Genomic DNA, 27,905 nt, shown 5'->3' with positions numbered 1-27,905 from the left:
ACGTTGTCCTTAATCCTCCACCAGGGGGAGCCTGGGTTGCAGAATTGAGGGCCAACTGGACTTAACGACCTAAGAACACAAGGTGGGGTGGTGAACACAAATACAAGAACTACATCCATAGCAGCAAGCTGACCAAGCTATACTCACTCACTGTAAGCACGGCTCTGTACCACTGCAGTGTAACATACTTTTATTAGAAATTAGTGTTTGTTTCCATCACCTATGCTGAACAACAAAGTTTTGTAGTTGTGTGATAAAGAAGTTCCTTCATGCCAGGACCAGTGCTATCCATAAGGCAGACCTTGGTCAGACAACAAACTGAATAAACCCAATACTGGTATGTGTCCTTAGCAGTGGGCTTCTAGTTTTCTGAGAAACTGATGAGAAGGGCTGACCTTCACCCACGCTTTTTGTTTACTTTTCTCTTGAGCTGCTTGGAGTTGAAAAATTCCTATGACCAAGAGTTGCTTTTTGATGGAGCTGTGAAACAAAATCCTCTAAGCCTTCACACCACAAAGTCTGATTTAAAAAGCTAAGATTACTTCAGTGAACTCAATGTTAGTATTTTTCTTAAAAACAAGGAGATATTTTCAATCAGAGAAAGTGTCTTGAGTTCCAGACTATTGTGCTTTCTCAAGAAGAAAGTCACCATGGAGACAGCAGAGGATCTGAATGTCAAAGCAGTAAGAGGCTACAGGAGCTGTGAAGGTCAAAGGATAATCCTTAAAATACTTCAGTGGGGAGCTGGGACTTTGAGTATTAAAGGACTTCAGGAGGACAGCTGAGGAAGTAGGCCAGTAGCCTCAGAATTATTCCAGGCTCTGTGAGAAAGGCACAAAGCCAAAGCCAGAATCTGGCCAAAGAAATGGATTTGTCTTCATCCCAGGCTGGAGAACTGTTTGTAGCTGATCACCACAGCACCTCACCTGAAAGTCTATACATTCAAGACTGTGACAAGTTGTAAAATACCTGATTAGACTCACAATTCCTTTGACCCATCATGTCATTTCAGGTCCTTGTTGAATGTCCGCTAACCCTGGCTTGGCATTTGCCCATGGGCTCTGTGGAATCAGCCATGAATAGCCACTTAGGGGCTTATTGTAAGAGTAGTTAAGAGATGAACTTGCTAAGTGGCTATGCTGCTTTATTCATTAGGCTGGCTGAACATTCCCTTCCTGGTGGCATTCCTTTGAAAAATAATTCAGATAACCAGTCTTCTAGGGCCTAGCCAAACAAAATGAAAACCAAAGCCCTAAAGAGGAACTTGCATCTTTGCCCAAGGGCTGGTGCTTGGCATCTCTATGGCCAAATTACCCAACAAGAAAGAAACGAAGAAACCTTTCAAGGGGCTTAGGCTGCTCACATTGTCCTGTGTTTAGAGACTCACCCTGGAAAGAACCACAATGCCCAACCAGGACACAAAACCAATAGCATGCGTGGGGGGAGGTGGGATGTATGGCCAAGCACACTCCATCTCTGGACAGGACTGTGGAGAATGTAGGACTCTAGGTCCAGTGGCCATGACCACAGCGTTCCTGCTGTGGCTCATGCTCCTGACCCTTAAAATGGCTCTTTGGCTCTACAGTAAGGACATCATTCTGTGGAACTGAGGGCAAGAAAAAGAAACAATTGTTAGACCCTAGGAATCAGTTATATGATTCTTAAGATGTTGGGGTAAAATGTCCTTTCTCAGAAGGGTGTTATTAGGACCACAAGTCCCAACTTACATATCCTCCCTCAGTGCTCTCTGGGCAGGCTGCTTGGCCAGCCTGGCAAAGCCAAAACTGGTCAGTGTTTTTATTGCTTCTTCTATCTCCTCCCTCAGATTGATTCTGAAGGGAAGGAGGGAATTAGGGTTAGAAAAAGACAACATGGGTCAAGGAAGAATACAATCTCCTCAACAAAAGTACAAAGTGCTTTAAAGAAATAGATCCCAAAGGTATCGAGATGGGCCCAGGGTTCTGCCTTACCCAGGGTCTTGGCATCCTACAGGGGTAGCAGGAATACCCAGTCCCCTCACTATTAGACTTATAACTATTCATTTCCTAGATTATTAAAAAAACAAAAACCTCATCAGGCTTGTGCTTAAACACCTTAGGAGAAAAGGAACCCCACCTTCCAAGAGAGTGGGTCTCCACAGCACCAGCAGCCACCTTCTCCACTGAATGACCCCACTCCCATGGGCCTCAGCTGAGGCCTAAAAGTAGCCCTTCAGTAGGGCAAAGGGGCGTTCAGCAGGGCCAAGGGGAATGTTCTTAGCAGGAGGTGGGCAGATTAATTCACCCTGGGGCCAAAGCAGCTCCCTGTAGGGCAGGAAGGGAGCCGCTGAGCAAAGGGACCAGGACTCAGTCATCTTGAAGTGCTCAGGGAACAGGGCAAAGGAATGTAGTCCCTCCCCTCCTCAAGCCCTCTGACCTCCCAGGCAGGGTCTGTCATGCCTCTGGGTGCTGGAGCAGAGACCCAGCCAGCAGCTGTGGGGGGTGGCCAAGGTGGCAGAATTCCATAGGAGGGGAGATAGGGTGTCCCATGCCCTGACTCCCTGAGGGTCTTGTCAGTCGCGATGGGCAGACTGGTGGCCGAGCTGCCGGTCATCATAAGTGCTATAGCGCTTGACATGGATGCGGCGGACGCGGTCCCGCAGTTCAAAGGTCTCTTCATCTTCACTGGGGGAAGCCTGGCGATGGCTACGGCTTGTGGCTTCCAACAGGGAGTTGTCAGGAACTCGGGGGGTCTCATAGAGTAAGACGTTGAGTGTCTCCTCATAGATTCGGGCCTCTGGAAATTCCACCTAGAATGAGGGGGACAAGAGGACCGACTGAACGTGGTTTCACCCCAAAGGGAGCAGCATGTCAGGGCCCCCGGCCCTGTGCTGGCTCAGAGGCCTCCAGAACTATCAGGCCAGTTGGCTTTCTGTCTCATGAGGCCAAGCGCAGGTCCCCTCGGAGAGAGCTGTGAGGAAATGCACCCTGTGTGTATGAGGATGCAGAAGGCTAGCACCGCTCACGTCCTCCTGGATCCCAGACCAATGGACTAGCATGTGCAGAGGTTAGGGCCTTACTCTGGTTAGGCCTAGGTACAAATACAACTCCAGTACTTAATAGCTGTGGGGCTTTGGGCGTAGCAGGCCTGAGTTTCCACCTGTGTAAAATCATGGTTCACATCTACCGCAGAGAGCTGTGAACATTAACTGAACGAGGGGTAGGGATGGCGTTCAAGGCGCCTGAATTCTAGACTACCTTGTGTCATCTTGAGCTTGTTCCCTCATCTGCCAAATAGGGAGACAGGCTCGAGCCTTGCCTCTCTCAGCTGTGGTGTGCAGAATCAAAAAGTTCATGAAAGAGAAAGCACTTCGGAAGGTAACGGGGACTGTTGCCACTTCCATAGCATAACCAGTCTCCACAGAGACCTGCCCCTGAATCCTGACTCCACTGATATGTGCACATGAGCTCCCACCCCAGAAAATGACAGGAGGAAGCAGGGCCAAGCTTCCCGGACTCTCAGATCACCCAGCTGTGGGCACTTTGGTAGCCTGGGGGCCAGAAGGTAATACAGAGCATGGCTGCTCTGAGCGCTTCGCATGCACATGACTGCCCCAGGTGAGCGCCCTTCCACCCTCAAAGCCCCGCCATCTCCCGAACACACTTGTGGGCAGCTACTGTCTGGGAGGACACCAACCACCTGCAGCCTGGGAGAGGGGTTAGCTGAGTTTATGTTAACTACCATCTAACAAATCCCCCACACAGGCCTGGTGCTCTCGTTACCGCAAAGGCTAAGCGACTGGGCAGGAACACCCAACTAATGGGCCACAGAAGAGATCTGACAGCTACTTCCACTGCACTGCGCTGCTTCTCTTAAGAATTGTCTCGTTTTCATAATAGCCGTTAAATTCACACGATTATTCCCATGTTTGCAAATGAGGAAACTGAGGCCCAAATGGTTTAAATGGCTTATCTAAAGTCAGTAAACTGGTAAATGGTGGCACTAGAATTCAAACCTGAATTGGGCCAAGTCCAAAGACCTGGTCCTTTTCATCACACTGACTGTTCCCTTCCCAACAACCCCTGCCTCTCAGCTGACCAGAACAAACAGTTCCATGCCATTCCCCGAGCCTCTCATGCTGGCTTTTCTCCTTGCCCAGCACCAACAGAGAATTTGGGAAAAACAGAGTGAAACGGATGCCCCTTCCACTCCCTGGTGTGTGTGCTGCCCCGACCCATGCAGAGGGAAGCACCCCCTACCTTGGTCTGCTTCTTCTCTGTGGCATACACAATGGAGGTGCAGCACACCTCTGCCAGCTTACGGCCCTGGCCATAGAATGACCAGCAGCAGATCTCATCGCCGATGACGTCCTTGATGAAGAGCACACGACCGTTGAAACGCAAGGAGAGCTTGTCAAACAGCTCGATGTTTTTCAGTAGGTGGTCATCCGAGTTGCTGAAAAACCCAGGAGGGCCAGCAGGCCTGGGAATGAGGTTCCAGCACAGGGAGGGTACTAGCTGGGCTCTCCCCGCCCTTCCCCTAACATGCTGAAATGAAAAGTCAAGATGCCAGAGGGGACAGGAAGAGGAAGGGTCTCGGGGCACCATCTGGGTTTGGGGGCCTGCGTGGAAAAGAAGTTGAATTGGTTTTAAGCTAAAGTGGAGAGAACTGAGGGAGGGAGGTCTCTCATGAGGCCTGAAAGGAAGGAGGCTTGCTGCCATCTCCGCAGGATGCGTCCCCTTGCTGTAAGGGTGACGCTGGCAATGTGTGTATCCACGGAGAGTCACTGGGAGGGTTTGGGACTCTGAGCCTGCAGCCTCCTGCAGCCTAACTGGCCTGCTGAGAGGACACTGTGGGGGACAAGTGGGAAACTGGCCTAGGACAAAGGCTGGCTTAGGAGGAGTCCCAGCCCACTGGCTTCCCAGTGTCCCTCCTCCACCCCCGAAGATAATGCTGGGAAAACACCTGGCATGCTGCCCGACATGACAGATGTTAAGAGTGTGTTACATGTTCAGTCTCGTCTATATCCCAGCCGGGGCCCTGTACCAAGTTTCAAATGCCTCTGCCCTGATTTCCCTTCTGCTCTCTGTTCTTCCCTCCTAAGACCCAGACCCATGCCAACCATGCCAGGGGTGCAGGTGGCTTCCCTTGGGTCTGCTGCCAAACCTCCACTCTGGCTGCTCAGCCCTTCCCCAAGATCCCCGCCGACACCCCTGCACTGAGGCCAACCCTACCTGGTGTAGGAATACTTGTTGTTGCTTCTGTTGTACAGCAGCTTCACCACGGGCTGTGAGGGAGGAGAGTGGGGGGCTGGTCTGAATCCCAGAAGCCCCTGCCTGCAGCCCTCAGAGGTCCCTCAGAGATCCCAGTACCTTGGTGGAAGATTCGATGAGCCTCTCCTCCTCCTTCAGGGACGTGATGATGGGGATGTTGCACACAGGCTGGTAGGAATCCTTCTTGTCCTGGGTGACACACACAGCCGAGAAGCCCTTTTGAGATCTTGTTTGCCAGGCTTAGCCAGGCTTTCCCCAGGAACTTCAAAGCCCCTCTGCCACGGCCCTGCTTGCTGAGGCATCGGACAGAGATTAGGTGGCTCCTGGTAAGAGAAACTGCCGGCTGGCAAGCAGACTCCCATTTCCAGAAAACCTAAAATCCAGATATCTAGGCTATAAACTAGCAGCAGGGCCTAGTCATACTGCTTGAGTCCATCACCTTACAAACTGCTGGCTGCCCACTTGCTCGGCCTGGGCAACACCTGGTGTATCTAACTAGGTTTGGACTCATCAACCATACCTGCCACACAGCCTTCCAGGAACTGGACCCTAAGTCCCTGAAGGAGGGGGGCCAACTCCCACCCTTATCAACCAGCCCCAACTCTGCCTCCGTACCTGCAGGGCGGTCTGGCACATATTCACCAGGCCCTGGATGAGGTAATATTTCGCTTCAGCCATCAATTCCTTGATTTCTTGACGGTTCTGAGGGAGGATGATGGTGTCATCACGGAGGTAATTCAAAATGGTGCCAAAGTGCTTTCCACATCGGTCTATGAGGATCCAGCCTAGGGATTCAGATGGGCCCCGGAGGGTTACTGTTTGCCTCCAGGTACCTCAGAAGCAGGCAGCAGTAAAGGCCACCGAAGCCTGGTGACAGGTGGCAGAGAGCACATGAACACAGAGCACAGTGTAGCTTAACAGAACTGGGAACAGAACCTCAAGCTCTTAGGTCTTCAGTCCTCCTCCCGAAACCAACAATTGGCACATACGATGGGAGAAACAGGCCTACAGAGGCCTAGGCTCAGGAAAGCCGGGGCCTACCTCCTGACAACAGAAACCACCAGGCCCTGCTTGTGTCTGCCCACTGCCCAGTCACCAAGGCGATGCTCATGAGAATCTAGTCCCTTGTGAATTTAAAAAAAAAAAAAAGTATGGATAGCCTCCCTGGAAAATACGTAAACATACAATAATCTATGTACAATTCCAAAGAATTCTGAAGCTCGACTAAGGACTCCAGGTGGAGTCCTGTAGTAGGTGAACTGGAAAAGTGAACCTAGACTCTAGATCTGCCAGGTTTAAACCCTGCCCCGAACATCCCCAGGAACTCCTCCCTCCCGCTCCACCTTACCCAACAAGCCCTGATACCTCACCTTCTTTGTCAGTCAGCACCTCCATGCGCCCGCTGAACATGGCCTTGAGCATGGTGTCGTGCCGGGTGAGTGCCCGCACAGTGGTGTAGAACAGGGAACCGCCCACATTGAGCTGGACGTACTTGTTGCCCAGGCTTCCTCCCTTGAAGCCGCTTAGCTTGGGTTTGGCTCCTGAGGCTGGGCAGAGACAGGTATCCCCTGACATCTCCCGCTTCAGGTAGATCACCACACGGCAGGAGGTGGGCTTGGAAGGTTCCGCCGTGGTGGAAGGATCACGAGTGAGTGGCCTGTGGGGGCCAGAGCCTCATACTCTCAAGGCTGTGAGCAGGAGATGGGAGAAAAGATCAGAATCAGCAGGGGAGAGCCCCCAGCCAGAGGGGACAAAAGAAAAGACACCTGACCATCCAGTCATTCTCTTCTTGATAACCCCAAGGTTCCCTGGCGGAGGCTAAGGCCCTAGGAAAGATGCTCCTGCTGTTCCTTTTTTTAAAATCTTCACTGAGGATATATATTTTTTCTATTTATCTTCAGAGTGGGAGGGAGAGAAAGAGAGAAACACTGACGTGAGAGAGACACATCAACTGGTTGCCTCCTGCACGACCCCAACCAGGGCTGGGGACAAACTGCAACCGAGGTATGTGTCCTTGACGGGAATTGAACCCAAGACTCATTGGTCCGCAGGCCGATGCTCTACTGCTGAGCCAAACTGGCCAGGGTGCTCCTGCTGTTCTTTATGGTACCAGGAACCAGGTCTGAAAGCAGTTTCCCAGAGCCCAGAGGTGATCACTTCACCAGCCTCCCTGAGATTCAGCTCTTGGTGGCAAAAAGGACAAGCAAGCCCTTAGAGCCCGTCAGAGGAACAGACTGGGCAGAGCAGACGTCCTCACCCTGGGGATCTACCAGTCAGGGTCCAGTTATTTTCTTCTCCAGGTTCCCCGGGTCCAAGACTTTCAGCCAAACCTACTGGGAGTCCAGCCAGCCTAGGAGTTTCCCAGGAGCCTGATGGACAGAATATACTTCCTTTTTAAAGATTCCAGGCTCAGAAGCAGCCTGCACCAGAGCTTATTTTGAGTAACACCTGGAGTCTGGCTTCAAAAAGGCAAGTGAAAGCAGCTTAGGAGAGCATGAAATGAGCCAGGCTGGAGGGAGCCAGCAGTGTCCTCGGTAGAACTGACCCTGGCTCCAGCCGGGGTTTCCTGACCTTCCCCTTTCTTGGCACCAGCTCTATCCTAAGTTCCTGAGATTGTCACCATTTTCCAGGACTGAACAACTACAGAATGGCCATTTTTGCTTTTTTCCTGAGAAGGGGCCCAGCCCTATCTCGTCTTCAGTTTCCTCCTAACAAGAATGGGAAGAACGGGCCCTGGCCGGCTTGGCTCAGAGGTTAGAGCATCGGCCTGTGGTCCAGAGAGACTCGGGTTCAGTTCCCGCTAGGGGTATGTGCCTCAGTTGCAGTTTGTCCCCGGTCCTGACCCAACTAGGGCTGTGCGGGAGGCAGCCACTCGATGTGTCCCTTTCATGTCAATGTTTCTCTCTCTCCCCATCTCCCTCCCTCCCTCTCATTCTTTCTTAAAAAAAAAAAAAAAAAAAGAATGGGAAGAAAGGGCTAGAAAAGACCAGATGATAAATCTAAAAATCAATTAAGTGATCTAAACAGGGAAATGCTAATAGTTCATGAGAGAGAGGAGCAAGAAAAGTAAAGGAGGGCAAAGCCAGGACATCCCTTGTGATTCAGATTCTATATTACATGTTTTGGTTTTCTAAAAATCACTAAAATCCATTTACTGAAAAAAAAAAAAAAGTAACAGCAAACATTCATTGTATGTTTACTATATTCCAGGCATTTAATATTTATTAACTCAATTAATTCAGCAATAAAACAATAGTGAGTGTCTATTTTGTTAAGCAGTAGAGATATAGAGATGAGAAGATACCATCCTTGTCTTCAAGGAGTTCGAAGCATCATAATGTTAACAAGAACAAAAGTAATAAAAGGTAGCCTTTGCTGTGCCCCTGTTATGTGCCAGGCACTGGAGATCCAGAAGAGAATAAGGCATGGCCTCATGGAGCTTGCATTCTAGTTGGTGGATATTGACAACAAGAAAACATAAGTAAGCAGGTAATTCCAAAAGTGAGAAATGCAATAAATATAATAAAACAGTGATTAAGAAAGTGCTAAGGAGAGCACTTGATCTTTTGAACCCTTACAATACAGTCTCTACACAGCAGCCAGAGTGATCCTTCTAAAATGTAAATAATTCAGATTATATCAGTCCCCTGCTTAAAATTCTCCAATTGATTCCCATTGCAGTTTGTATAAAATCTGAATTCTTTAACATGATCTGGTCTAAAATCCACTTACTAATGGATTTTAGAGGTGCTAAGGAGAGGTGCTAATCTAAATAGGGGACCAGGGAAAGCCTCTTTGGGAAGGTGACATTCCAGCTGAGGTCTGAAAGAGTATTCCAGACAGATGGAAAGGTAAGTGCCAAAAGGTCAGTTAGGCACATGTTGTAGGAACAGAGATAAGGCCGTGATAGCTGGTGCATAGAAAGAGAGCAAGACCAGATCATGTTAAAGAATTCAGATTTTATACAAACTGCAATGGGAATCAATTGGAGAATTTTAAGCAGGGGACTGATATAATCTGAATTATTTACATTTTAGAAGGATCACTCTGGCTGCTGTGTAGAGACTGTATTGTAAGGGTTCAAAAGATCAAGCAGGAAGACCAGAGGAAGCAGTAGTCTAGGCAAAAGATGGTGAAGGCTTAGTCTACAGTGCTGATAATGGAGATGGAAAAAATGTGGAATTATTTCATTTAATTATCACACCATGCAGAGGTTTACAGTTGCACATCATCTCTTGTAAATGTAATCCAGAAACTGTGCACTCACTGGTTTTCCCAAGTTTACTGCCTCATTCTCCAAACTTAGCATAATGCCACATACATTTTAAAGTATTTAATATATGTTGATTGGTTATACTGAAATTGTCCCTGATAATTTAGATAAGTCTCCGGGAAGAATGTCCAAGGGAGGGCCAGAGCAGGAGTTGTGTGAGGTACTGAATTCCTTTGATAGCTTGTCCAGATGACTCATTTGCTTCAAGGATACAATGAACCATCACCAGAAGACTGCCCAATCAATAAATAACACTAGTATGCGATCACCTTACCTCCCTCAGCCCACCCTAAAGGAATAAATCCACCCCTTAACAGCCTTAACAGGTTTTAACAAGCACCAATTTCCCCAGGATCAAAGAAAGCACACACACACATTCTGCCAAAGCAAAGGAACTCTAAGGCTAGGTTGTTACCAACAGAGAAAGACAAACCCTGAGTTAATCTGTTCCTTTCCTACAAAGCAATTGCTATGAGCCCCTGGATGACGTCAGCTCAGATTCTACCCATACCAATGGGTTCCAGGAATTCCTTGGCAGGTGACGCCCAGAAAGTAATTCCAGTGAGAATGAAGTTTCCACTGGAAGCCTCAGTGCTCTTCCTTCCGGACTTTGTGTGTGGTTATTTGGGGATGTCTGAAGCTAGGGGCGTATCCGTGCCAGACTCAGCGAAGCTAAGGGGAACCCAAGCCGAATAAAGGGGAAACAACCACGGCAGTGGAAGCAGGTAGGGGTCCTAAAGGAAGAAGACTCAGAAATTAGTTACATACAGGGGAAATGGGAAATCGGGAGAGAGCCGATCTTGGTTAGAGAGGGCGGGTCTAGCAGAAATCCTAGGGTAAAAAGCTTAGGCTTCATCCAAAGGGGCTGGAGAAGTTCAAGAAGTCCCAACTTCTTCGTCGCCAGAGTAGTCTTCCCCAGCCGGTACCCTTCCTTTACCGAGAAACCGAGACCGGTTCACACACACACACCCCACCCCCAGCGAAGGACTGAGCTCTCCATCTTCCTTACGCCGTCCCACGCCTTTTCCCCAGGACCAGGTGGGGCTCTCTGCTCCAGCACGGGGCCCGTCCATCCCTTCCCCTACGGTATCGGCAGACCCGAGTCTCACCGTCCCCGGCAGCGCCTCTCCTGTCAGGTGGGTTGCAGGCCGACACACGTACCGCCCTAGGCTGCGGCCACCCGCCGGACAGCGATCCGCGGCAGTGAAATCACATCCTCGGACCGCGGGCTCCGCCTCCAGTTGCCGCCCAGCAGGGCGGGCCCAGGAGCCTGAGACTATAATACCCGGCATGCCCAGCACCCAATCAGGGGAGGCAGAAGAGCCCCTTAGCGTAGTCCGCCGTGAGCGCACAACTACTTCCGGAAGCCTTTCCGTGCAAAGGCCTCTGGATCTTGTAGGCAGCCGTCTGTCTTCTCGGGCCTCTGTTTCCCAGGAAGCTCTGCGGGTTAGGAGGGTGTAAATGCTTCCGGTGTCGCGTAGTGACGTTATGTGTGCACGGTCCTGTAGCCGTGGCAGCGGCTGAGGCTGGCGGGTCAGGTACCGCGTCCCCGGACTGGGGAGAGAAGCTACCTGCCGACATCAGCCGGGGCTGCGGCGCGTCACCGCTACGGGGTCGGAAGGTAGGCCGTGACTCCGGGTCGGGGGACACGGGCGGACCCGGGGCGGGATGAAACCGACAGGCCCGCGCCCCGAGGAAAGACCGTCTCGGGCCGCGGGAATTCCGCCCGACTCTTTGGCCGCGGTTTTACACACAGCTTGCGCCGGCGGCTTTACGCCTGGATGCTCGCAACGACCTTACGAGGAAACCGCGGCTCAGATAAGTTCAAGGAGTTTACGTAGTGAAGACAGCCAGCTCCATCACCCAGATCTTTCTAACTTTCTGCCCCGTGCCCTGTCCCCACACCCCGTGGATGGAGCTTGCTCAGAGAGCCTGGCGTGCATCTGGGAGAGTCGGGGGCAGAGACACTCATCTCCAGGGAGCTCGGTCTGGCTCCGCCGGTGTTTCTCAGAGGCTCAGACGCGCGTGTGGTGGGAGTTGGGAGAGATCTGATAGCTGCGAACCCTCTCCCTTACTCCTCCGGTCTTACTCATTTCATTCAAGCATACAGTTGTCTCAAGCCAGAAACATGCCAATCTTGTCTGACTCCTCCACGCATCCCCAAACCTCTACTGCATTCAGTCAGTCTTTTACTTAGTCATAACAGCTCGACTTACAAAACATCTAAAATCGGAACACTTTTCTTCAGCTCTAAGCCTTGGTTACTGTAATAACCTCCTCTGTTTTCAGTCTTTCATTCCACAGTTACTGAGTGCCAATTATATGCAGGCCTCATGCTAGATGCTAGGGTTACAGTGATGAACGAGGTAGGTGTAGCCCACCCTCTTGTTTTCTCCAGTCCATTCTTCATCCTGGGTCAGAGTGGTCTCTCTAAAAGACAAATCTGATTATGTCACTCTGTAGAGAATCCACTGGCTGCTCATTACCCTTCTTATAAAATCCAAACTCATTACTGCAGCTTTCAGAGCCCTTCGTGACCCAGCTCTAGCTACCTTGCCTAGTGTCATCCTGTTTCACGCTCCCTCTTGCTCACTGTGTTTCAGCCACACTAGCCTTTCAGTTCTTGGGATGCATTTAATTTGTTACAGCCTCAGGAGCTTCACACATGCTTTTCCTTCTGCCTGGAATGCTCCCCTCCCCATTTCACTTGACAAACTTTTGGACATCTTTTAGGTCTTAGCTTAAGTGTTACTTTTGCAGAAGTCTTTCATTGACACCCCCACCCCCAAAAGAATTATGTCCTGCTTCAGCTTCATTTAGCACCCTGTTCTTTTCCGTATACTATTACCACAATTTGTGGTGATCTGCTTACTCTGTCCAGAGGTCAGGAACCGAAGCATTGAAAGCATTGTCTTTACTACTCCATCTCCAGAGCAGGGACTCAGTAGATGTTTCTGAATAAATACATGCTCTCAGGGAAGGGAGTGGAAGCTGAAGCAGATGTTTACTCCCTGGGGTTACTGGAAGCTTTCTAGAGCAGTTGGTCTGATTAGTTGCCCAGTAGGTGTTAGATACTCAGGCTGTATGTGTGAATGTAGCAAGTTGGAAGACAAATCTTTTTATTTTATTATTATTTTTAAAATATGTTTTAATTGAATTTTTAGAGAGAGAGGAAGGGAAAGAGAGATAGAAACATCAGTCGGCTGCCTCCTGAACACCACCTACTGGGGATTGAGCCTGCACCCTGGGCATGTGCCTTGACTGGTAATTGAACCTGGACCTCTCTTCTCTGTCCATGGGTGGACGCTCAGTCCACTGAACCACACCAGCGGGGAACAAATCTTTTTAAAAAGCCTGACCATAAGGAAGCTTTGGATAATTAAAATGTATCAAAAGGAAGATACCTACTTACTTCAGTGGATTCCAGGGAGGCCAAAGGCTCTGGGCCGCAGTCAAACACAGACAACCTATAGACATGCATTAGTAGGCTCACACAGTGTTGGATGTGTTTTTTCCTTACTTTAAAATTCTGAATGAGATACCTTTCTTTGAAAATCAGATTCCATACATCAATGGATTTCTGGTCCTCTTGAAAATTAGTTCTGGCAGCCAATGGCGGGACTTAATTATTTTTTTAACCATTGATCCTCCTATGGTATACATGTTCTGGGCAGTCAGTCCTAGAATCACCCTGTTCAGAACAAACTTCTCTAAGGAAGCTGGAAGGGAAGGGTGGGGTTGGGGAGGGGGAGCAGGAAAAGGCCGATGCAGGGTCAGTTGTGGGAACCTTTGCAACACCTGGGATTTTGGAATTGGTACAGCCAGTGGCTAGTCCTAAGTAGCATTGCCTGCCTTTCTAGACAGGGCACATGCTTTCTATTTTTTGTGTTGTTATTTTTAAGCCAGAATGAGGGTGAGTTTTCAGTGTTCTTTCCCAGAATTGAGGCATCCTTTGGATTAGGAAGGGAGGAGATATTTCTGCTGGTTCTCTTGCCTACAGAAAACCCCAAACTCTTTAGCTTGGCACACAGCGTCTTTCTGATATGGCTTTATCCTTCTCTCCTTTTATCTTCTAGGCAGGATAGGTAGGCCCTTCCAGTGCCTTCAGCCTCTTGTTCATGCTGTTCTCTCTTTTCGGAATGTCTTCGCTGACTTCCTTACTTTGTGTTTCCTGCTAGAAAGAGACTGACCCTACTTTGGGTGCCAGTTTAGGCAAATGTACATACATTTTGGGTAATATTCTTACTCCAGGCTTCTTTTTTTTTAACCCTAATTTTTAAGTCACCCAGATTTTCTCTTTACTAGCTTTTTATTTTATTTTATTTTATTTATTTATTTTTTTAATCCTCACCCGAGGACATTTTTCCATCTTTTGTACAGATAGAGTGGGAGGGAGAGAGAGGAAGAGAGAGAGAGAGAAACATTGACGTGAAAGGGACACATCGAGTGGCTGCCACCCGCACGACCAACCAGAGCCGGGGACAAACTGCAACTGAAGTACGTGCCCTTAGTGGGAACCGAACCTGGGTCTCTCCGGACCACAGGCCGATGCTCTAACCGCTGAGCCAAACCGGCCAGGGCTTTACTAGCTTTTTAAAAAAAATTGATTATGAGTAACTTAGTTATAATTTATAAGTAACATGCCAGAACAAAATTCAACACAACTTAAAGAAATATAACAAATACAGCAACTGATATTATAAAATGCACAATGTCCAATACCAATCAAAATTAATCATTTTCTGCAAATGAGTGGAAAAATATGACCCATAATGATTAGAAACATAAATCAATTGATATTGATCCAGAAATAATAGAGATATTGAAGTTAACATTTGTGTATAAACAACTCTTATAAATATGATCCACATGTTCAAGATGGTAGGTTAAAACATAAAATGATGAGGAGAAAAATCTTTTATATAGACGATATGAAAACATCCCACATGGAACTTCTAGAGAAGAAAAATACAATATCAGAAATGAAAAGTGCCCTGTATGGAATTAAGAACAGTCTCTTTTTTCTGTGCTCCTTTTTGCCCCCTCAGGAACTCCTGTGAGTCCGTTGCCTTTGTGGTTATCCATGACCACTAGAGAAGGAAACCAATATTGATTTAACTATGTTCATTGTAACCTCTGGTGCTCTGTGTGAAATTTTCAAACAGATACATCTTCAACTGCTGTAGTCAGTGTTGGCATAGAACATATCATATATGATATTCCTGTGTTAGTCAATATGAAAGTTGTTACCCCAGTCAGGGATAACTCTTTTGCTGTTTGTGGAGTATATGCTCTCTGAGAACTAACTTCCTTCTTTTCTTTCTTCCAATTTCATAACTTCCTTCCTAACTTTTATTCCATCCATCCATCCATCCATCCATCCATCCAAGAAAGAAACAGATAGGGAGGGAGGGAGAGAAGAAGAGAGAGAGAAAGAGAATTTCAAGGTTAAGAAATAAAGCAGACTGAAAGTATTTTATGGAACAAATTAGAGGCATCAACTCTATAAAAATCAACTGATAGTGAACTTTGAGCATCTAGATATGAAAAAAAGATTTCTGGCCCTGGCCAGTTTGGCTCAGCGGTTAGAGCGTCGGCCTGCGCTCCGGAGAGACCCGGGTTCGGTTCCCGCTAAGGGCACGTACTTCGGTTGCAGTTTGTCCCCGGCCCTGGTTGGTCGTGCGGGTGGCAACCACTCAATGTGTCCCTTCACATCGATGTTTCTCTCTCTCTCCCTCCCACTCTATCTGTACAAAAAATGGAAAAATATCCTCGGGTGAGGATAAAAAAAAGAAAAAAAGATTTCTGAAAATAGTAATGAGGGCTTTTATTTATTTGTTTTTTGTTCTTATTCTTTATTTTTATTTATTTTTTAGTAATTAATTATTTTTGTTACAGATGTTTCTCCTTTTTCCCCCACTGATCTTTACTAGCTTTTTGTGTTGTTACAGTATGTATTTGAAAAGCTTTTTCATGTCCTTTTGAGTATATTAACTGGGGATAAATAAATATGTTTATGGCTGACAACTTAATTCAGATGTCAACTTCTTCACCTCAAGTTAACTACTCTAACTCTTTAATGATATTTCTTTAAAAGTACTTAACACAGTATAATTTTGCAGTGTACATGTGTGTCTTCCTCCAGCTGAACAGTGCTCCTCCAGGGCGGGTACCACGTTGCCACTCATCTTTGTACCCCCAGCATCTGGCGGTGTTGGCATGTAGTAGGCACTCAAGAAATATGTGTTGAATGAACGATGCCTGTGACAAGCAACTGGACTTTATTCTTTCTCGACCCTTGCTCCTATGACACTCCTCCTGGCTGCCACTGTCACTCCTTTAGAGCAGATCTGTAGAGAAGCTGGAAGGGAAACAGGTGAGGCTTAGAGAGGTGGAGGCAGAGGGACAGGGTTGGGGGGAGCCTTTGGAACATCTGAGTTTTGGGCATTGGTAAATGGGGCTGGGCTGGAAGCAGGCATCTTCTTAGGTGGCTGAGAAGTGATCGGGGATTGGGGCTGGTTCTTTTACAGCTATGGCCAAGGACATCCTGGGCGAAGCAGGGCTGCACTTTGATGAGCTGAACAAGCTGCGGGTGTTGGACCCAGAAGTTACCCAGCAGACCATAGAGCTCAAGGAAGAGTGCAAGGACTTTGTGGACAGTGAGTGTCATTTGGGGAGATATGTTTCCACTCAGCTTTGAGCTATTCCAGCTATGTCCCCTCCTCCCTCCCAACCAATGTTGCTCTTGGCTCTGCCAGAATGGAGCCCTGGCTCCCTGGAGGTTGAGCCTGGCCTTTATGAATTCCCAAGGTGGGTGCACCTTGTCTACCTGCCCTGTTCTTATGCTCTCGTGTAGTCCCACAGGGAGCACCAGTCAGAACAGACACTGAAATGCAGAGGGGAGGGTGTTTTTTGAGATATGCCATCTTTGAGTTTTTTGGACTCAGAAACCTTAAACTTCATGCAGGCAGAGCTATGGCTTGGGAGTCGGACAGAGTTATGTACTGATTTGATTTCTTGGGAGAAATAGTATTGTCATTGGTAGGCTTGTCTGTATTGGGAGTGAAAGGTGATTAAGTGGAGTCTCTAGAAGCAGCTTAACAGACCCCATGAAGTCATCTTTTTTTTTTTGGTATGTGCCTCTAGCGGGAACCGAACCCCAGACTCTCTGGTCCACAGGCCGACGCTCCAACCACTGAGCCAAACTGGCCAGGGCATGAAGTCATCTTTTAACTAGAGATATCCAGGACACCGCCTGTCCAGCAGCCAAGCAAGCCCAGTGGCAGTGAATACAGAGCAGATCCAGCTAGAGCAGGGATTTCTGAGCCTCTGGGGACTCGAAGCTGTGGAGTGAGCTTGCTTGGTAAAAGGCAGCTGGAGTTCTATCGCCAGCCTTCTGATTATTGTGTGAATGTTGTCCCACCTTGCGGGGCCTTAGTTTACTCCCCAGCAATATGGGGTTCCACCACGCCCAAGGACATTGAAAAAAGGGAATGGGAGATTAGGCACTTAAATGCTGTGAGCTCTTTTTTTTTTTAATCCTCACCCGAGGATATTTTTCCATTTTTTTGTACAGATAGAATGGGAGGGAGAGGAAGGGAGGGAGGGAGAGAGAGAAACATCGACGTGAAAGGGACACATCGAGTGGCTGCCACCCGCACAACCAACCAGGGCCGGGGACAAACTGCAACCGAGGTACGTGCCCTTAGCGGGAACCGAACCGGGTCTCTCTGGACCGCAGGCCGACGCTCTAACTGCTGAGCCAAACCGGCCAGGGCTGCTGTGAGCTCTTTATTAGCTGTGGTCCCAAGAGGATAGCCACCACCTCGCCTTTAACTGAAATCTGGTGTATCTGCAGCTGGTCAGTGTCCCTGTCCCGAGGCAGCCCTTTCCTGAACGTGGCCCTGCGTGCCTCCTGAAAGCAGGATGGGTCCATCCATAGAATGGGCCCCCCAGGAGCCCTCAGAGCCTTAGGTAACAGCAGCTGGCTGGCTCAGTGGGGACTCAGGGTCCAGGTATTCCTGTCCAGCTCCTGGCACCTGGCCACTCATCTCTAGGTTCAGGCCAAGGATAGCCGACTTGAGGCCAGCAGGCCCCAGTTTGTTTTTACACAACTTAGAAGGGGCAGTTAGTCCTACCCTCCCGCTGAAAGGGAGCGCCCAGGGAGAGTGATGACACTGAGAAAATAAAACATTTTCTTCTTTCCCCAAAAGAAATTGGCCAATTTCAGAAAATAGTTGGTGGTTTAATTGAGCTTGTTGATCAACTTGCAAAAGAAGCAGAAAATGAGAAGATGAAGGTAAGATCAGCATGTGTTTTATCTAAACCTTGGCCTGGGATCCTAGTTCACTAGCCTGTCATCCTTCCCTCTCGACTTTGTGTGTGTGTCGGGGAGAGATTCTTTTAATGAAAACAAGGTTTTAGATAACATTTCCTTGTTTTGAAAGACTATAGTGCAATACTTCTCACACCGGCTATGACGTGGGACCAATTTTTTAATTTCTAATCCATTAAAAACTGATACTTTTAAATCTTCAAAAAATAAAAAAGTAAATACCATTTCCTGTACAAGTATTGACTCATTATGTTGTACACCTGAGACATTACATGTGAATTATACCTCAATTGAAAAAGAAATAATTCCTGGTCCAGTTAACCTGCTATTGAACTTTCTCACCTGCCAGTATACTTTCAGTCATTATTTCCTTTAATCGTCACATCATCCCTGAAATAAATGGTTTTATCCTTTTATAAATGAAGAAATGAAGGTGTACAGAGTATAGATGACTTGGCAAAGAATGCAAGGGGCGCATCAAATGGGCCATCGAACACCTGTGAGCCAGACTCGGGGGTTACTCCTAGAACTGTCTCAGAGTCCAGGCCAGTTCTGACTTTGGAATCATGAGGTTAATCCTCTTTCTCCCCAAGTCCTGGGTTCAACCTTTTCCCTGCTGGGCAGTGAGATAGCCTCCGAGTGGCCCTTACCCAGTTGAATATTTAATGCTGAAGAGGGTTTTAATGAAGCTATGACCTTCTTTGGCAATACTGTTTTTCTAGGCCATTGGTGCTCGGAATTTGCTCAAATCTATAGCAAAGCAGAGAGAAGCCCAACAGCAGCAACTCCAAGCACTAATAGCAGAAAAGAAAATGCAGCTTGAAAGGTAAGACGTTATATAAAGCAAGGTCTTGGCTCAACTGCAGTTCAGTTTTTCCTTCGTAACAGTCACCTCTTGTCCTTATTCTTCACCATTGTTCTCCCAGGAATAGTGTCTCACTTGTCATCCTGATTTGAACAATTTAAAAATAAAATTAATTTGATGGGAAGGAGAAATAATATTTGTGAAAATCAAACCACCTATAGTAGAGAGCATGAAGGCTCAGGTAGTGAGTGTGCAGTGGCTGGCTGGCTCTCTGAAAGGAGACCCTCCAGGGCTGAAGACTTCTCATGGGTGGCCCTACGCAGGGCTTTGCACATCTGATCTTTTTCTCTTCTTGCCCCACCTTCTTCATTCTAACACCATTTCTTGGAATCACTTAAATCACCTGTATTTTTCTCTAGAAGAATTAAGCCCATGGTTTATTTCATCCATTTTTAGGGCTTCTAACAATTTTGTTTTTCAGGTATCGGGTTGAATATGAAGCTTTGTGTAAAGTAGAAGCAGAGCAAAATGAATTTATTGATCAATTTATTTTTCAGAAATGAACTGAAAATTTCATATAGCGGGAGGGCAAAAAAACCTTTTATCATTCCAGTGACTGACTAGTGGCCCAAGTGTATATGTGAGATGGTGTGTGAGGGATGCAGCTTCTCTGAAGGCAATAAAACAAATCTGGGGCCTTGTTTCAGATGCCAGGGCCGACCTGGTGAACACCCAGTGACCACGGCGGCCCAGGGTCTCACCTCTTGCATTCTTTGTCCAAAATAAGCAGTCTGTAAACTTTGATTTTTTTTTTTGTAAATTCACAAAGTTTTGGGAAAAAAAGCAATAAATTATTGTTTTCAAATGGCTTATCTACCTCTTTTCCTGATGCCCTTAAAGTGTACACTTAACCACTTGCACGAGAACCTTGGACTCTCTAGCCCCTAGTCCACAAAACAAACCAGGCAATGGTCAGCAGCTACCTTTATTTGGACTGGACACGAGTCAGAGGATACTCCCAACAATTAGAGCAATACGACTTGTAAGCAGACCAGGCAGAGGGAACTAACTGGGACCAGCTTCTATTGTTGTTCATGTGTATTCACAAGTCTTTTAATTGGAGTTAGCCTTGAGTATGATTTTAGAGAAAACTAACGAACACCAGGTCCTAATGTGAAAAGATCCTATGTGCACACACTGGACATGTTATGCCCAGTTGTCCCCCCGTTTTGACTGAGAATAAGATGGGAAGGAATGATTAAACAATTAGGAAGGACGAAATTATTGAGCAGGAAGCGCACTTCAGATTAGGTTTGAGATACCAGACTTCAGAGTAAAGTGACTTCTGTCAGGTGGTCTGTACAAATACAGGACTAAGGTTTGGAAAGAGGGTGAGCAAGACTTTAAAAAAAAAAAAAAAAACTCTCTTCCTGGGTTGAACTGTTTAAGACAGAAACAAAACAGCTTCTAGTGTAACCCATTTCTGATGGAAAGTCATGCCAGGGCGGAACCTTAAGGAAAACTAAGTTTAAACCTCTTGCAGAATATTTCCTCTCTCCTCTCCCTGCCAGTGGTGGGGGCAAGAAAATGATAGTTTTTAATGAATTAAAGAGGCATAATTTCAAACTTAAAAATGGCCAGAAATATCCCACTATTCATTTTGTTGAATCACATTTTGCTGCAGATAATCATAAGTCGAGGGGTTAGTCACACATATACTGTGGATCACATGACTCATGAAACTGCCAACCAGGATGTGTTTCTTAGAATTAGAAGTTTATCCAGTTTCTGGTCTGGTCCTGTTCTTAGCAATTCTGCAATGGAACTTGGGCACATGGAGAACTTGGCCCATCCTCAGGTGACCGGTCTGTGTCAGTGCCCTTAGAAGGTGACAGTCTGATATGTGGTCCTGCTGCTGGTGTTTCAAATGCTACTGAAGACATGGGTTCTGAGCAGTTTTCCTTGTACTGAGTCCAATAGGAAGCTGCCCTGTGGGCATCTCTCTGCAAGTAGTCCTTGCTCTCATTTTTTCTTTCGTTTCTCCTCATATTTGTAGTAGGGGCTCCGCAACATGAAAAGCAGAAGCATAAGAGGGATGAGAAAGTAGGGGGAATAGAGAGATATGAGGGTTAGTCGGTCCTGTAAAGTCTTAGGCCCTTGTCCTTTGAAACCACTGGCTTTAGAGAAATCCTCCAGTAGAAAGGTGGAGAGAATCGGAATTAGAGTTGTCATGGTGTGAACCGAGTAGACGATGGCAGGGGTACGGATCCACTTGCAGCCTCCTGGAGTTGTAGGGGAGAGAGAGAAGCGTTAGGTCTGTTCATGACTCCAGGGACGCCCATGACTTTCCTCATGCTGTCTGCTCCTTTCAGCTGAATCATTCTACTTCCTCCAAGTGGAAACAAATGGAAAACTAGATGTGTTATAATGTTGCCCAACTGCGCAAATTTATGTGGCAAGGTCCTAGCACACTGACTGCCAAAGATACCAAGGGTGGGGGTTGGAATTTAATCAGAAAAACTCTAGGGCAGTAAGTTAAACCTGTTTGGTCCCCCCCAGCTGGTGTGGCTCAGTGGTTGAGCGTTGGCCCATGCATCAGGGGGTCGATGGTTCGATTCCCACTCAGGGCACATGCCCAGGCCGTGGGCCTGATACCCAGTGTGGGGCATGCAGGAGGTGGCTAAACGATGTTACTATCTTTCTCTCCTTCCCTCTAAAAAAATCAATAAAGAAAAAAAAAACTTGTTTGGTCTGAGTGTGTGTGTGAGGGGTGCTGCCAGCAGCACCTGTTTGTTAAGTAATTACAGTATCTGTAGGTGAGAAGATCAATCAGTCCTGCCAAGAAATGCATTTGGGCACTCCAGTGGGTAAGGAGCTTAGTTACCACGTATGTTGGAAAGGCCACCTTCTTTATAAAAGCACCAGTCATATGGGGACACTGTAAGAATAATTTTTAAATAAGAAGTTAAGCCCTTTAGGAATTAGCTTGATGCTATTGCTTATAAGCCAGCATGATACTACCTAAAGCAGAAAAATGAAACCCAATGATAAAAAAAGAAATTCAGTGATAAAATGATAAAAGAACTAAAAAGCAACAAGCCCAGTCTGTAAGTTGCCTCAGGTTTCATGTGTATGTGATTTCCAGTTGGCTGAGGTGGTCATGCAGCCCTGCTGACCACAGACATTTGCCTAGGCCACATTAATGTCCTTTTACAGGAGCTATCCTGGCCATTCCCCCCAGACCCTCTATCACCATCACACAAACTACAGGGACCACGCCTCTCCCCCTTGGAGATACTTTCCGGAAGGATTTCTGGCACCTGATTTCAGAGCAAAAATGGGATTTCCCCACCATTTACCAACCTTTGAAGAAGGCATATGTTGCAATGGGAAAGAAAGGCAGCTGAAACACAAGCTCGCAAAGCAGGAAGGATTTAAACCACATCGGGGGGTCCTGTAGCAGAGGGTCTTTGAACTCTTTAGCATACCATTTCAGCAAGTTTCTCAACTGGAAAAAGATCAAGATCACCATGAATAATACAGTCATTTGGCAGGATAGGCTCCGCCCATTCAAAGTCTTTCATTACCCAGCCCCCTTGGCAACAGATGGCAGATGCACCTGGCTTTGTGATGCAGCCTAGATGGTCATTTAAGAAAAACTGTCTAGCCCTGGCCGGTTTGGCTCAGCGATTGGAACGTTGGCCCATGGACCAGAGAGTCCCGGGTTCAGTTCCCACTAAGGGCACATACCTCGGGTGCAGTTTGTCCCCGGCCCTGGTTGGGGTCATGTGGGTGGCAACCACTCGATGTGTCTCCGTCTGTCCTCTCCCTCCTGCTGTCTGAAGATAAATGCAAAAATGTCCTCGGGTGAGGATAAATAAATAAAAACTGACTAGCTCTAACTCAAATGTTAGCTTCTCCAAGCATCTTGCCTCAGCTCTTCCAGCCCCTGGGCCACCCAGCATTTGTTTGTGACTCCATGGTAACACTTATCTTGGTGTGTTGCCTCTTGTCAAAAGCAGTATCTGCCACTTAGTTTGCTGAATGAACACAAATGTGACATATCTGCCAACAACATCATTCCATATAAAGAAATAACAAAAACCATCCTGACATTTGCCCTTTCACAATAGCAACTGTACACCAAGCTCCAAGGGCCAGATTTCCTCAAGTACAGAGATGAATTGAATTTGACTTGAGGGGAGGTAGGGAACAGTGATGGAAAGGAGGTAAATCAAATCTCTGTGAAGATGCAGTTTTAGACAATTTAAAGTTTTTCATCATTCTTAGTTCCTCAGTTCTCAAGTTTTTTTCTTTTAGGAGACCAGTAGGATATTTGTAGAACAAACTCTGTTCCAAACCACAAACTATATAGCTTCTACGCTATGTCAAAGCTTGAGTTAGCAGTCTTAGTTCTAGCTTGGGCTTCACCCTCATAATTATGCTGTCAAATCAAAAGATACAGAGCTGTGCTGACATGGCTACAGGCAGAGAAAGGAAGAGTTTGAGGCTGCCCATCTGTGCTATTTAAAGAGCCCACACAAAGCCTAGGGCTCTTCACATGAAGGTCTGCTGTATTTAACCTGGAAATGGCATTGTCTCAACTCACCTACCTTCAAAGCCAAATATATCATTATATTATGATAAATAAAGGCAACTTCCAAGGTAAGAATTTAACTTACAATGGAAAATCCAAAGATATTTTTCCTGTTAATTTTTAATCAAAAGATAAAGGTTCACTACTGTTAAATAGAGGCCTTAATGCTGTGCATGAGCTTTAAGCAAATATCCAGAAACAAACATTCTGTTAGCATACTAACTTCAGAAAGGCTCTGACTAGATAGCCAATTTATTGACCAAGTGATCTCTGAATTTGTACTTGACCTGAAATTTAAATTCGCGGCAATACCCTTAGCTTTCTCCGGAGCACTTTTCAGAATAGTAATGTGGTAGAAAATATTCACACACAAGTTAGGTCATTGCATCTCTCCTCACCTGTAAAACAAGCAACTTGAACTAAATGTTTTTGAAGATTTTTTTTTTTTTTTTTTTGCTTTCCAGATTTACTTAGAAAAATACAGGAGAGAACAGCCTGCTTTAAAAGATTTACTGCAGAATTTAAAAGGCATCCTGGTTCATCTGAATTTTATTTGCTATTCAATTTGTATATCATCTCTCAGATCCACCTATTTCATAAATCCAGGCAGATAACTACATACTGTAATATATAAGGGCTGCAGGATGAAATTAGTAGAATTTAAAATCAGCCAGCTCTCACGATCAGTTATAACCCAACCACCTGCCCACAGTCAAACAGCCACCTGATGCCAGAGGAGGGCTGGAGGAAGGCAAGGCACAGGCCCCTAACCGTGAAGAGCGTGGGACCTGGTGGCCGAGTGCCCGGATCCAAGTGCTCTGGACAAAGCACTTAATCTCACTAAATTTGTTTCCCAATTACAGTACCTACCTCACTGTTGGTAAGATAAATGAGTTAATACATACAGTCTTTAGAACAATGGCTAGCACATAAAGACTCCTTAATTGATTGTAATCAATACATACTTGGAGAGGTTCATGTTTAATCCTATTAATATCTCAGCATGCAACTGGTCATTAATAAGAACTATTCTTATCAGGTAATAAGACCCCCCAAAAGGTACTAAAGCTGTTTCCATTTATATACCTGAGTCACACTAGACTCAACTTACCAGTTATCCATTAAAAACATTCACCTGGCCTGCACACATTGGATCCGAAACCAGGAGTTGAACAAGTTTGCACTTCTCTCAGAATGAGAACAGACTGATTTCAGACCTAAACGCTCACCTATTTGTCCTTATTTTAACAGAAGCAATGCTACCCAGCTGCACATTACACTACAAAATGCTTCCCATCCTCTCCATGTTTTCATTAAGCGATTTCTAACCTTTTTTGTCTCATGGCACACATAAACTAATTACTGAAATTCAGCACACCAAACATATATTTTGCTGATCTGACAAAAAAAAATTGGTATAATTATATTATTCATGCACACTGGATGGCTAGTTAGGTTGGCTGTTGTCATTTTTCAATTTGACGATCTAAGGGAAAAGAGGTCAGTACCCCTACCTAGCCAGGTATTGCATGTTTTAAAAATTCTTGCAGCACACCGATTGAAAATTGCTATTCTAATCCAAATTAAATTCTTACTGCTTTTCCTAAGTATTGGGCTGGTTCAAACCCAGACAGATTTAATTTGCATCGTTTAGCCCAAACATTATGTGGGCTTTTTAAGTTCTAGGGAAAATTTCTTCTATTTAAAGAGGAAAAACAACAGGTGTTAAAATTTTGGCATATCTTCAAAGGAAATCTAAGAATAACTCGCGGCTTTTATTATTATCATTTTCCACAAAGAGAAGCAACAAAACTATCATTCTTCACCCCAAAGCAGTAAGAATGACTAGAGAGAAGGGCCTTCCAATCCAGGATGCCGTGTTCCTAATGCCTTCAAAATAGCATCAGACACAGACACAGACAGTTTCTGGCCAGGTCCCACCTATACTGGCCCTTGACCTTTCACAATAATCAACATTAAATAAAGCTGAGAAAACTTTACCAAATCAATATATTTAAATGGCGTTATGCTGGACACAATTGTATTTTGTGAGTGGTGAGCAAGGACATGTGGGAATGGCACATTCAGAAAGGATAAAGAAACCAACAGCTGTTAAGTCTGGAATAACCTGGAGTAACATATTTGTCCAATATTAAAAGGATTCATACCACCACAGATTGTAAATAGGGACCCTGCCTGAGTTTTGTTGGCCTGTGTCAGACTTTGAAAACCAAACATAGCTCTGCTTTCTTCAAGGCAACTAATGGCTCATGTAGAGCTTAGACAACCTGTTTAGAAAGATTATATACTATCTAGGTCTGTGTGGTAGGCTGAATAATGGCTCCCACAGATACCCACGTCTTAATCCCTGGACCTGTGGCTGTAACTTTACCTGGCAAGAGTTTGCAGATGTGATTAAATTAAGGATTTTGCAATGGGAAGGTTATTCTGAATTATCTGGTGGGCCCTAAATGTAATCACAAGCGTCCTTATAAAAGTAGGGTAGAAGGAGATTGTACTACAGAAGAAAACGTGGCAAAGTGATGACAGAAGCAGAGATTGAAGTGATGTGGCCATAAACCAAGGAACACTAGCAGCCACCAGAAACTGGAAGAGGCAAGGAACAGATTCTCTCCTAGGACCTTCAGAAGGAACCAGCCCTGCAAGATTCATTTTGAACTCTGACCTCCAGAACTACAAGAGAATAACTTTGTGTTGTTTTAACCTGTTAACAGAGCTTAACTGAGCGGGACGTATAAATACTACGTCAAACGTTGCATACAGTGAAAAGGGAATTCCCCAGTTAACAGGTTAAGCCACTGTGTTTTTGGTAATTTGTTACTGCAGCAATAGGCAACTAATACACCCTGTTTATGTTTGAGCTTGTAATTTAACCCAACTCTGTCTTATTTGACAACTGAGGCTACAGAGCCCCAACTTGCCCAAGACACTCAAGCAGTTCCTGGAATAACCCAGTTCCCAGTGTGTAGTGCAATGCTCTTGTCACACACTACCTAAACTTTTCCCAAGAACAGGCAGGTCAGAGAACTTCCCAGTTATGCTTGGATCTAGAAGCAAACCAAAAAAAAGATGATGGATTGGGGGGTACATTGTTGAACAGCAGCTCTTAACCTTTTGGGGAGGGTTAGACCCCCTGGAAAAGTTGATGGAAACTATAGACTCTCCTGCCAGAAAACACAAGGCACACCATTTTGCATGCACCATCAGGAGTTCATAGACTTTAGGTTAAGTTCTGAGACTTACTCAGCACAGAAAAGGCATTTAATAACAGAAGCAAAACCAAAATCTATAGGTCGACAAGTCAGTCTTGCCCACAGTTCTACAGGCATATTGGAGAAACAGAAATGAGGACAGGAATTCCATAGAAGAAAGTTATAGAGTCCAGATGTGAAAAGACTGGGAAAGCAAAATTCTGAATACATAAAAAGCATTAAAGCAAAGTTTAGGGTAAAGAATGCTCCCCACCAACCACGAAAATGAGGCTTTTTGCCTCTGTTTTTACTCAGGTGATTATTCTTACATTCTTACATGAATCCAATTAAAAGGGACGATTTGAAAAGGTGTGGTTAATTTACTTCTGAGCTTTTGAAGTTGCTGGATCCTGATCTTGAATGATGATCTGCGAATGCCGAATGCCTTTTAAAGGGGTCTAATTCTACTGGGATTATTTATTTGGGATTAGACGGTATTTTAAAGCTCTTCCAAGAAACACAACTTTAGAACAAATCCAATGCGTGATTCAGACAATGGTTCATGCAGGCTACTTCCCTCAAATACTGACAACTGGCCTGAGGTTGTGGGAGCCTTAACCATAAACCTGGGGAAGAACTGTTTACAAGGAACAAAGTGTCTGCCCCTAGCAACTTGTGGGAAGAGCCTGGGATGATAGACAAAGAATATCCCGAGGAAGATGTTAAATTGAAGGGCAAGGAGAGCCGGAGCACCCGCAGGAAGGCGGGAGGATAGGGGAGGCAGAAGTGCAAGACTGCGGGGAGAAGGGGGCGACATGGGGGGCGCGGGCGGAGGAGAGACGTCACCGGGACGCTGGGCACAAATGCAGCGTGCGGGGGGCCCCAACCTCGGCGACCCGCGGCCAGGACCCGACCGGCGCCCTCACCTCGATGGGGTACAGTTCGCCCGGCAGCACTGCCTGCAGGTCCAAGAGCAGGGTGATGGGGATGTGGGAGAGGAAGTAGAGCCCCAGTATCCATTCCAAGCCGCGCCGGGCGCCCAGGGTCCCCATCATCTGTACGAGTTGGGAGGGGTAGGAGTCAAAGCTGCGCTCGCCAGGACGCCGACGTGGGAAGAGTACCCGAGCCCGCGCAGTCCCGGGACCCAGCGCCCGGCCGCTCGCCCCGCCCCTCTTGAGGGCTACGCAGGCCGCTTCCATTGGCTGCAGGGGAGAAGCGCGCGTCCATTGGCTCGTCTGAGTATAGCGTGTCTCGATGTCGCGCAGGGGCGGGGCTCCTCGCCGCCGCGCGCAGTGTGCGGCCCGAGTGGCCTGCCGGGGGCGGGGGCAGGCGGGCGCCGGAAGGCGTCTCACCGCCCCCCGCGTGGCGCGCGGGGCTCAGCGGCGGCTGCCCACTGGCCCCTTTGGCTCATTAGTTCATTCACTGCCTCCG

General features: G+C 46.7%; 3 protein-coding genes across 3 annotated transcripts; 1 reads left to right on the top strand and 2 right to left on the bottom strand.

Annotated features, from left to right (window-relative positions):
- Window positions 1-17: 17 nt before the first annotated feature.
- Window positions 18-10,738, bottom strand: TNFAIP1 (TNF alpha induced protein 1). Its single transcript, XM_036268291.1, has 7 exons — window positions 10,635-10,738; window positions 6,623-6,940; window positions 5,868-6,037; window positions 5,352-5,441; window positions 5,214-5,266; window positions 4,239-4,434; window positions 18-2,788 (listed from the first exon to the last, which is right to left on the bottom strand). The coding sequence occupies exons 2-7, from the start codon at window positions 6,825-6,827 to the stop codon at window positions 2,552-2,554; spliced, it is 951 nt and encodes a 316-aa protein (XP_036124184.1). The 5' UTR covers window positions 6,828-6,940; window positions 10,635-10,738; the 3' UTR covers window positions 18-2,551.
- Window positions 10,739-11,012: 274 nt separating this feature from the next.
- On the top strand, window positions 11,013-19,528 carry IFT20 (intraflagellar transport 20). The gene is given in 7 exon segments (XM_036267738.1): window positions 11,013-11,146; window positions 15,671-15,877; window positions 15,879-15,901; window positions 16,056-16,184; window positions 17,739-17,824; window positions 18,583-18,686; window positions 19,147-19,528. Coding segments are annotated over 6 exon segments (519 nt in total). The 5' UTR covers window positions 11,013-11,146; window positions 15,671-15,782; the 3' UTR covers window positions 19,229-19,528.
- Window positions 19,529-20,074: 546 nt separating this feature from the next.
- TMEM97 (transmembrane protein 97) lies at window positions 20,075-27,594 on the bottom strand. Its single transcript, XM_036267737.1, has 3 exons — window positions 27,401-27,594; window positions 22,029-22,173; window positions 20,075-20,947 (listed from the first exon to the last, which is right to left on the bottom strand). Exons 1-3 carry the CDS (start codon window positions 27,527-27,529, stop codon window positions 20,688-20,690), a joined length of 534 nt encoding a protein of 177 aa, XP_036123630.1. The 5' UTR covers window positions 27,530-27,594; the 3' UTR covers window positions 20,075-20,687.
- Between the last annotated feature and the right edge of the window lie 311 nt (window positions 27,595-27,905).

This window comes from Molossus molossus, unplaced genomic scaffold (assembly GCF_014108415.1).
Source record: "Molossus molossus isolate mMolMol1 unplaced genomic scaffold, mMolMol1.p scaffold_m16_p_19, whole genome shotgun sequence".
In the NCBI taxonomy this organism is placed as follows: domain Eukaryota; kingdom Metazoa; phylum Chordata; class Mammalia; order Chiroptera; family Molossidae; genus Molossus; species Molossus molossus.
Note: the sequence above shows the minus strand (reverse complement) of the source record. Positions and strands in the feature narration are given on the sequence as shown.